This window comes from Plectropomus leopardus, chromosome 20 (genome assembly GCF_026936395.1).
Source record: "Plectropomus leopardus strain MGB_pleo_1.0 chromosome 20, ASM2693639v1, whole genome shotgun sequence".
NCBI lineage: Eukaryota > Metazoa > Chordata > Actinopteri > Perciformes > Serranidae > Plectropomus > Plectropomus leopardus.
The window spans coordinates 16,544,644-16,555,656 of record NC_142195.1 but is presented as its reverse complement, the minus strand read 5'-3'; the positions used below and the strand labels follow the sequence as shown (position 1 = coordinate 16,555,656).

Genomic DNA, 11,013 nt, shown 5'->3' with positions numbered 1-11,013 from the left:
TTTAGATTATAATGTCATGATTTAATATTTCCTGTAATGATCATTTTATCGAAGTGTGTGATGGTTTTATGATTTTGCCTGAAGGATCCTCTTGATGCCGCTCTTCTCCAGTGCATTCTTGGAAAGTTGACCATAGGTATGTCCATACATGAACTGGTATCCTGTGGGTTGGTGTAGAGTTAGATATACTTGAATATGATGTTAAGTTATTCATTTTCTAATGTAATTTTTATAAAATAGCTGATCACAAGGCAAATGTGTTGTTAACACTTACCTGGGATGTGTCCTGTGAATGACGGCACCACACCCCTGTCTGATGGGTAGATAGTGGGCATGGGAATAATTGTGCTGTCTTCCCTCCCTGGGTTCCCTCGAAACGCGGGGTCAGTCCGCCGCTGCTTCCCAAACTGGATCAGTGCCTGGTTTGTAGTGATGGGGAAACCTTTGCCAATTAGGAAGCGAGATTTTGGCACATGCCCTGTAAAACCTGTAAAAGACATCACTCAGTTAGCTGCTGGAGTATTGTAGGAATCCTTTGGCATAATATGCACACAAAAAAGTATAAAAGCTAGTATCAGTATTGTATTTATACATGTTTTGGAGTCAACACAAATGCATTTAGAGCCACAGCAGGCAGCCATTTTCAAGGAAAAATGCTCTAAACACCCAGCATGCACTGCCTGCTCAGCAGTGTTGTGCATTCATTGAACATGCTAATGTGTTTGGTTAGTGGTGAACTGAACCTATCCTTCAGTCATTCATTGTCCGTAACCGCTGGTGCTCGTAAGGGTTGCGGGGGGGCTGGAATCTATGCCAGCTGTCATTGGGCGAGAGGCGGGGTATATCCTGGACAGGTCGCCAGACTACCTATCCATCTATCCATATTAAATAGAGTATTTCGCATGCATTTGGCATGAAACAACTGTTAAAGTTCTCTCTCTGCTGAAATAATAATAGCAATAATAACAATAACAACAACAAAAACAATAATAAACCTATTCATATAGGATCTTTCATACAAGAAATGCATCACAAAGTGTTTTACAATAAGAGCATCATATGCATCGAGTTCTTCACATGATTATAGACTGAATGGACATAAAACAGGCCAACAAGGCAAAAAAATATAAAAGGACATTTAAATACAAGTTAAAAACAAGATGAAACGGAGTACACGGAAGTGATTATAGTACAGTATCAGCAAAACCATAAATCTGCAAATCATCAATTAAATCATGAAATCAAAACATTATAAATCCAGAAATCATAAATCCAGTAAAAATAAAGACATTTAATCCTGCATCAGGAAAGTCAGAGCTCGTGAAGAGATGCATCTTTAGCTTTCTTTTAAAAATGTGGCTTCCCTGATATCTATCGGTAGCTTTGGGGGGTAACTGACAAAGGCTACATCCCCAATTTTCTTTTGGCTGTTGCTGCGAACCTTGATGCAGTTGATGACTGTAGTCTCCTAAAGACAAACAGTTAACAATGGAGTTAGCAATGTAGCTTGGCCCTACACCACTGAGGGCTTTGTACCTGAGATAAAGTACTTGTTTGGGTTGTTATCATCCATGAAATATGGATTTCCGGCCGGGGTGAAGGTCTTCAGGGGCCTGTAGGAGAACACTTTGTTGGAGATTGCTGTCAAGGGGGGTCTTGGTTTCTGGGCCAAAATAATAAAAACAGAAAACCATTTAACCATGCGTGACTCAAAGATTATTCAGTGAGCTTAATCTTGATCTTAAAAGGAAGTTTATAAAGACAAAACAGAATCTAAATACCAATATCTAATAATACTGATGAACACAGCTTTATAAAACTTTCCCAGTAAAAATATCACTAATTGGTGTCATAATTAAACTGATTACACTGCCAATAATCCATTTTAATATATAAAAAGGTTAATTAAAGTGAATCTGAGAGACGTAATGGGTGAATCTGTGGTCAGTCCTTCTGGAAAGCTGACCACTTCTGCCTCTCAGTGTTTTTCAGGGAGGATTACATTACAGTGAACTGACACTGGAGTTCCACTATGGATAATTAAACAAGAGTGAACCTATTCAGAAGTGCCATGTCAACATGTATGAGTGTGTGTGGGCGACAGAGTGAGAGGGAGAGTGGTAGAGCCAGAGCATGTGTGTGTAGTGGAGGGAGAGTTACTTCAGACTGTTGGTTGGTGTAATTGACAACAGCTGGCAGGTCTGTTGATTGCCGCTGGATCTTCACACACCTGTCCTGGTAAAACTCAGTCATCGCTTTGCGACACGTTTCAGAGTAGCTGAAGGAAAAGTAGTTCTGACTTTTTGGAATGAAGCCTGAAACAGCAACAAGTGACGTTAAAGCATCGGTTCAGACATATTTCTATTGTTGCCTCAGCATGAAATTTAGAGTTTAAAAGACATTTATTGTCAAATGTAGAACAATTACAAAATCAGTTGTTATGTTGGAAATTGCAAATTAAAATAGCATAAATAAAATATGAAATAAAGTGACATAAATTAGTAATTTAAATACATAGTTTGCATTTTATTTGCTCAGTTTTTGAAACATTTGTCACTAAGATTTCTCCCTCCACTCAAATACAAACAGGATTGTTTTTTCCTAAATTAAAAAGATAACATCATTATTTTCTGTTAATGTTTTTAAAGGGACTATGTCTTTTGCTGTTGATTCACAAGGCAAATAAAACTAAAACAACTTAAATGGCAATATTTCCTCTTTTCTTTTTGCAATTTGAATTTTGCAATTTGAATTTTAAACTGACCCTTGAAATTGTTTTGCGTGAATGTGTGTATAGGCTACGTGTGTGAGATTTTCCTGTCAAATGCTTTCATTAAGATTGTAAAATCAATGTAAACTCTTCAAAAAAGACTTTCAAGTCACCACTGCAAGCATTGCTACAAATACGGCTGCTGTTATCTCGATTTTCAACACTCACTCACTTAATAATTTAGCAGTTGGACACAGATTAGTTTCATGTTCTTATAATCTCATGTTATTGTGCCACAAAAATGTACATATTTAAAGACATTTACTGCCAAATTTCAATTAAAACACACCACTGATCACTATTTATTTCTCTTACACCATAACTAGGTCATTAACAGTTTAAATGTTACCAAATTTGTCCCTAGTATGAAATCATTTTCTACAAGGTGTTCAGTTACTTTACTGACCCCCGTGTGTGTGTGTGTGTGTGTGTGTGTGTGTGTGTGTGTGTGTGTGTGTGAGTGAAACCGGCCTGTGTATCCTGGTATCACTTTCTTCAAGTTACTGTCAGAGATACTTCTCAGTGTCAGAGCAGCGTCAAACTCTGTGGAGGGGACGTGACCCGTGTGGAGGACCAGATGATTGGAGTGTTTCACCTCAGGACTGGTCAGCAGCTCGGCTGTGAGCTGACCGTAAGACTTCCCCACATTGAACTTCAGCTGTGGACAATATCCTGCATACCTGAGCACAACAGGGAGTCTGTGGTAAACACAAAGTGCTGCATATAGTGTTCCTCAGAGGCAGCTTTTCAGTTAGAAACAATAAGATATCGTTTGTAGTAACACTTTAACCCTTTGAAACTGGATCAATGACACTTTTCTTGTGCTCTGGTCAGATGCCTTTCGCAAGTATTTAAACTTGAACCCTGAACAAATTGTTTTGATTGGTTTCAGAAGCAAACTGAGAAATTAGTAGATTTTGAATTTCTTTTTTAAAAAAGCTAGGGATGTACCCATAGAACCATATTTAAAATGATCATATTATACATTTTAAATTATTTTAATACAGTTATTATAATTTTGGGCATTTTTTTCAGGTCATTTGCTTTTTTTTGGCATTTTTGTTTTTTTGCTTGAGAATAGAAAAACCTCACTCTATACACAGCATATAACGCAGTGAAAATGAATTACAGCCTAACACTACTCTAACAAACTTTATGAAATAAAACGATAAAATATTTTTTTGTTATAATTTCACATAGCATTGCATTTGAACTGTTCTCCTATGAATTATTATACAGCGCTAAGGAGCCCATACAGACACTACACTGCGCAGTCATGATTATATATTATTTTATCTACACTATCAAATGCATATGTCGTGTCAGTAAACGTGGACTTACCCCGGTATATAATGTGGATCCGGTGTCAGCAGAACTTCGCTGAAGTTAGGGGCGTATTTCTCCATGTTGGTCCAGTTTCCAGCTGAAGCAGCAGGTCGTCCTGCTGAGCGTGTTTGCTGGTTGCTACAGAGAATCACACACAAACAAAGTGATGGAGCTCAGCGTTAGTAAACTGACGTGTGCACCAACACTTTTTTACAGGTACACAAAAATACTAAGTTTCTATAATACTTATAGAGTGGATCATTTTACAGGATAATAAATTATAGTGATTACTACATATCAGTGACTGCGTTACTGTAGGTCGTTCATCACTTTTTGGACTATGTTGATCCTTTCTGTGTCAAATACTGCAGTAACAGCTAAAACTTAAGGGTTTGATGTGTCCTGTAGCGTCCTTTATTTCCTCTCCGAAAGACGAGTGATTAAAAGAGCTGCTGTTCTCAGTTTGTACTGTTGTTTTCATGGACTAAACAACACCTCTAATGCTCCGATATTGCATCTTTCTGTTGTAATGATGGCGTTTAATAAAAGAGAGTGGCGGTATTATTGTTATTACGTGACTTTTTAATAAATGGAGAAATAGATACTCTTGAGAAATGCTCCACGACGCCCCCTAGCGACTCCCTGCGGTTTTCCAGTGACCAACTAACATAAAGATATTAAAAAATGAAGGATTTTAGAAATATTGTGGTCAAATAAAAAAAACTGACAAAAAATACATAATTTTTTGAAAAAAGAAAATGCATACATCTATAATTAGTTATATTACTGAGTCCAAGCCCCTGTGGAGACTGAATGACCACTCTTTCAAAGCCTTTTTATCATGCAAGAGGAACAAATCTGTGGGGAAATATTCACCTCTGTATTTATCTATATTCACTTATCCCCTTTTTGCTTTATAGCAGTATGATGTTAGACATATTAAGTCCAATAAATGCAGGATGACCACTGCCCCACCCGCACTTGATCTCAGGAAAAGTGCTGGGAATATCATTGAGTCCAAACTGACTGAATAAATGACATACAATCATTTATGAGGTGTTTTACTTCACTCTGAGCTTTTGGTCCACCACACTTTCCAGAGAATACACGAATGAAATCTTTTTAAGTAAATATATTTTAGTAACCAGTATGACTTTCATTTGTAGGCCTATCCACAGTACTTTCTTCAGTACTTAAAAAACTTTAATTCCCAAGAGGTGGAGCTCTTTCCACCTGGGCTGTGCAGATGTGTTGCATAATGATAATGATTAGACTGGAATTGGCTCCTTTTACCCTCCTCTCCATTGCTGAGTCATGTATGTTCTGATAAAAGCTCAGAGTAAGTAAGTGAAACACTGCATGGATCTCAGCGCGTGGAAATTTTTTCTATCAGACATGTCTAAAAGGCCCATGAAACATCAACCATGTGTTATTCATGTATCAGTTTTTACTGAAGAATTAAAAAAACTACAGGGGATGACCCCAGTGACCTGAAATCTTAACCCATCTGTATAAAACACCACTATACACACCATAATCATAAGGGATGATTATTTAGTTTTTTTATTTAGTAGCATGAAGATTGTTTTGCTCTGTTTAAGTTAAATACAATCAAAAACATATTTTCCCTTTTAGTTTTACTGCCATTTATGAATCTAGATTGCTTTTGTGTGAGTTGGAAATACTGGCTGAAGAGATATATGCCTTCTCTCTAATGTAATGCAACTAAATGGCTTGTTGTTCTCAGAGCGTGATAATGGATAATCTTGAGTAACCAGGTCATGATTTCTGGAAATGCATTTTTTTTGGCACTTTGAGCACAACAAGCCAAGTGCCATCTAGTTCTGTTATATTAGAGAGAAGGCAGACCGCCGATATCTCCAGCACTCGACAACTCACACCAAAACAGTCAAGACTGACAGATAGTACCACAGGTATGGGGATAAATATGCAGCTCTGATGTGGTAGTAAACAGTCTCTTTACGTATGTTTTACAGGTAGAAGAATATTTAGTTTATGTATCAAACTGTGAGAAATTCATTGTCATGGCTAGGAGTCTGTGTTTAAATGAACATGGCTGTATTATGGAAAAATAGCCCTAAATTAAATTGTGAACATAAGAAAATAAGTTGAAAGACAACTTCAATCACTTTTATCAGGACAACAATAGACGTGACTGTGAGCAGCGGCTCAAAATAACTCTTTTGTTTTGTGTCCAGGACCGTGAGTGATCCGGTGCGTTTGATCAGATGTTGCCGCTGTGCTCACCTGGGGAATGTAGATCATATCTGCAGACAGGAGTGTCCACTCCACACATTCCTGCACTCTCAGATAAATCTTGGTTTGTTGAAATGACGAAACAGCGTTGACTGTTGACACACATACCATAATGCTGTACATCCACTGAGGAATTTTAACATATTACATTACGCATCGACACTGAGTGACTCAGGTATGTTGAGGGGTGTAGAAGTGACTTTCCATCTCAACTTGTGGAAAACTTTTTGAAAGCAGTTCTGAGACTTGATTTTATGAGTATTTCTTGAAATCAGCTGAAGTTTATGTTATTTAATACTAAGTCCTGCCTGTAAACACACAGGTTGAATCTCCGTGTCCATGTCATGGCTTGTTTTTGTTGTGTCTTGGATTTCTTACAGGTGTGCGGTCAAATCTTTCATTTCGAGTAACAGATGAGTCACTCTTTTTCCCAGGATTTGGTGACAGGAAGGAGCAGGTATGAACATGCAGCTCCGCGCTCTGACAGGCCAGATGATGGGCAGAGGCGTGGTGAAGGAACAGAGGCGGATCAGAGGGGATGTTTTGAATCCTACCTCACCAGTTCACCTCAGCTCACGACTGGGCTAGTGTCTTGTTGGTTCTCCTGCTGCGGTTTACAGGGACGGAGGGGAGATGAATCTATACAGGAGCTTTGGGAACCTCATGGAGGTTTGGGTGGTTGACGGAGGCCAGTGTTTGGACACAGAATGGCTTGAAAATAATGGGGAGGACCCTCCTACACCCTTCTCTGATGTGGGGACAAACCTGCGCTCAGAATCAGTGGACTCTGGAGTGGAGACAGCAAGCTCTGTCACGTCTTTCCCACCTACACCCTGCTCTATCTCAACAGATAACGCAGAAATTGAGACATTCACACCAGAAAGAGGACTAACTCCAGCTTCAACATCACAGTCTCCCGTCCTCTCATCTCCTGTGCTTCCCTCTTCATCCTCTTCCTCCCCGCAGCTCCATCCCAGCAGAGCTCAGCAGAGCTCCCCAGACTTGCACTTAAAAGTGGAGCAAGCACTACAGAAGACGGACTCTCTACGTCTAAAGAAAAACCCGGAGCCTCTTACAGTGGATGAGGTGCTCAGGCGTCGACCTCGAGCATCTTTCCTACCCAAACGGCACACATCGGAGTTAGTGAGGGGTCAAAGGTCAGAGAGTTTTAGCCTAAGGGGGACGGAAAACCCATCAGCGCTCATGAGGCAGATGTCAGACATGTGCAGACGGCCGGTGTCGATGAGGTGTGACACGCAGACAAGATCAGAGGTGAGATTCTGTGAACCAAACTCAAATTTAAAAAAGTACGACAAAAAACAGAAGAGATAAAAACACTTTCATACTGTGTGTGATTTCTGTTTCTGTGTTTTTTTTAGGCCTAGTTTCAGGATGACATAAGTTTCACAGTAACATGTACGGTCTTGCACACCACAAGCTTGTAAATCTAAAAGGCAAGCCTGAAAGAAAAGCTCCACAAATGTAGCAAGGCCTCTACTTTAACCTTACTAAGAGGGTTGCAACACACATCTCACCAAGTAGCTTTCAAATTCAAAGTAGGGCAGGCATGTCATTACTCATACAGGATCTCTTTCATTGCTCTTGTCTGCGGTGTGAGGGATCGTAAACCAGTCTGCCCAGGTGACTCTACGCCCACAGGCACGAGAGGAATGGATGGAGATGTGCGGGGGAAGCGGGGCAGTCTGTGGGGTTTTTATTGCACGTGGCAGATGTGATGTTTGCCAGATAATGAAAACAAAAATAGTTTGATTTTGACCGACAATGTGAAAAAAAAGTTTGGATTAACTGCTCTTTAATGAGCTAGTGTGCTCTGTGTGAAAGTCAGGTCACGCTGACAGCATGCAGAGGTGTTGAATCAACAGGATTAATCGTACCGTTTGTGTCTAATTAGGTCTGTTTTTATAGTCTTTGGGTGTGTGTGCACTCTGTTTGTTTCCTTGTATAAAGGTTGAATATAAAAGGCTTTGTTGATCGAAACACTATATGATTCCAACTACACATAATTACCCAATTATATACTTTTATAATTAAATGTAATTATAATGTTATAATATAAATATGTTATAATGCTGTTTCAAAGTTCACGTGATATATGCAAAGATGCATGAACAGAAAATGAAAAGCAGCCAGTCAAATCTGAATACTCTGATCAACAGGCCGAGCACTTCAATGCTGTTTTCAAAGTCCATGTCGAGGTTTGTGGGAAAGAACAACTTAATTATGAGGCTTAAGTTCACATCCTGATCATTTTAATATTTAAGTTTCATATAATATCTATTGTGAATATAATTTTGATGTTATATTGATATATTACTTATCTTTAACCCTGTTCTGTTTTTTTCGGCTCCAGTTAGTGCTGAATGTAGTTTGTAGATCAACATAAATTATATAAACTTAATTTATTTGAGGTATGAGCTGTTGGTCTGACTAAACATTACATTTATCGACAATTTGGCAGTAGTGGATATTTTTTTTATTTTGTAGACCGGGGATCTTTAAAATTTTTTAGGCTAAAGACCCTTTAATTGAAAGAGAGAAAGAGAGAAAGAGAGCGCGAGCAAGTATCCCCAAGTGCATATTGTGTAAAAACTGAGTTGGACTTGAGATAATTATCAGGATATTTTTGGGTCTTGTCTTGTTAGTTGTTGACATATAATAATTTTTGAAAAAGTAAAAATGTAAATTATTACTATTAGCTTTACTAACTTCACTAGCTTCACTTTCCGAGAATTTGAAGAGCAGCAGCAGTGAAGAAACTAAACTAAACTTTGTTAAACATTGTTACTGTATTAAACTTTTCTTCCTTAATGATCTGTGCAGGACTTTGGTGAGGAGGGGAGGCCAGGACTGAGTCCCGGGCTCTGCTACTTGGAGCAGGTGTGCCAAATGTTAGAAGAAGTTGCCAGACAACAGATGCACAGCAGAGCGTTACAGATGGAGACGGATGCCCTGCGGGAGCATCAAGACGTGGAGGTGAGCCAGGTGAATACATTCATGTATCAGATCTTTGCAAAGCAATTAAGATGTCACATTTTCCACACCGTCCTGGGTTTATAAACATGACACAAGCGTGTCAAGCTGGCGATGACAAGATGTCTTCTTGCAGCCTGAGGGTTCAAACCGTGATTAACATTGTTTTCTACATCACTTGTCTCTCGTTTAGGTTCCTGACACCTGTCACAGTGACTCTAAAGCTGCAGAGGAGGGCCTCACTTCCTGTCAGAATCCTGGAAGTGCAGAGCCCAGTTCCAATTCCCAGCAAAGGAAAGTTTATGGCCATTTTCGGCAGAGATCGGCTTCAGACACAAATCTTTCAAAACTACATTTAAGTGAGTCATGGTCCACTTGTTTCTTTCCATTTTAACATTTTGAGGTTTTGCATATTCCCTATATTCTGGTATGGAAACATTTTGCCAGTCTTAGGAAAGTCTTCTGTGTACTGTAGATGTATTTAAGTGTGTATTTCTGGTGCAGGAAAAATGAACACAGACTGCAGAGGGCAGCATTTGAGTACAACTGACCTGCTGGAGGAGCAAGAGGAAGACCACGAAAAACAGGTAGAATACGCTCAAATACAACACATAATTTGTACTAAAATTAATTTAAGAAAAAACACAGCTAAAGAATATAAACTGATTTGTATTCTGTTAAAGTGAAATTTATCGTATCTTTTCAGGAGTCTGGAAAAGTGCAGACAAATAAATTTAACAGGAACTGGAGGTTAAAATTTGGGTCTTTTACAAAAGAGGAGTCTGCAGTGAGAGATTTAAAGAGGTGAGATATTGCATGCATAGCTGTGAGCTCTAAGGGGGCAGTATTATTAATCTCATATGATGCATGATGCTGTGAGGAACTGTGTGCTCCAACATGGCAGCTGGCCACACTGACGCAGTGGTCCAGAGCTAATGCACAGTAGATGCAGAGGCTTTTGGTGGGAGTTCATTTCCAGCCTGTGCTTCTGTTCCTCCTGAACATTTTGTCCCATTTTTTCCCATGAAAACCCAACTTAAATGTTGCTTCCAGCTTTCTACAATAGCTTGCTTCAGCTGTGTTTGATGAATTTTTTATCTGTACAGCCAACAGATGCAGTCATCTGTGAGAAACTCGGCCCGACGGCGGCTGAGCCAGCTGTTCAAGTGGAGGAGGAAAACTCAGCCTGTGTAAATGGACCACGGTGTGTCTGTCAGGATGTTTGGACATTTTCTGTTTCAGTTCTGAAGAGGAGGAAGCTTTCCTTTAAAGGTCTGAGCACTGTCACTGCTGCTTTCAAACTGACAGCCCTGACTGTTCAGCCCATGTGATGTAGCAACCTGCCATGTTTATTTATTATTAGCTGTATACTTGCCGTTTTATACTGATAAAATTATTTTGTAAAACTGTGATGGAGAATGTAATTTCTCTGTCATGTTACGTCATAGCACTACAAAGCTTTATTTTTCAAACATCAAACTTGTATCTGTAAAAAGCTCAAAATTGGTGAATACGGGTATGCACTGTACAGTTTATTACACTGTAAATGTAAAGTGATGTAAATATAAATCTCAGAGATTCTTATTCACTTTGTCTTGTTGTTTTTCTGCGGCAAAGACAAATATGCTTCATATTCATCAAATACTTAA

At 39.1% G+C, this 11,013-nt stretch overlaps 2 protein-coding genes across 3 annotated transcripts in view; one reads left to right on the top strand and one right to left on the bottom strand.

The window, feature by feature from the left end:
- Positions 1-23: 23 nt before the first annotated feature.
- The window catches only part of cimip2b (ciliary microtubule inner protein 2B), a 31,382-nt gene continuing 20,392 nt past the window's right edge, over positions 24-11,013 (bottom strand). The window contains exons 2-7 of the mRNA XM_042508729.2: positions 4,112-4,234; positions 3,242-3,450; positions 2,161-2,315; positions 1,537-1,663; positions 275-487; positions 24-161 (exon numbers count right to left, since the gene is read on the bottom strand). Coding sequence (XP_042364663.2) covers positions 67-161; positions 275-487; positions 1,537-1,663; positions 2,161-2,315; positions 3,242-3,450; positions 4,112-4,176 — 864 coding nt within the window. The 5' untranslated portion in view covers positions 4,177-4,234 and the 3' untranslated portion in view covers positions 24-66. The remainder of the gene's footprint in view (positions 162-274; positions 488-1,536; positions 1,664-2,160; positions 2,316-3,241; positions 3,451-4,111; positions 4,235-11,013) is intronic.
- On the top strand, positions 6,892-10,948 carry LOC121960088 (uncharacterized). Of its 2 annotated transcripts, none has more exons than XM_088070711.1 (6): positions 6,892-7,645; positions 9,215-9,376; positions 9,558-9,723; positions 9,869-9,951; positions 10,071-10,168; positions 10,471-10,948. In XM_088070711.1, the coding sequence occupies exons 1-6, from the start codon at positions 7,007-7,009 to the stop codon at positions 10,556-10,558; spliced, it is 1,236 nt and encodes a 411-aa protein (XP_087926837.1). In that variant the 5' UTR covers positions 6,892-7,006; the 3' UTR covers positions 10,559-10,948. The 2 variants fall into 2 exon arrangements, with proteins under 2 accessions (XP_087926837.1, XP_042365621.2); XM_042509687.2 differs by having other exon boundaries at positions 6,899-7,645; positions 9,215-9,367.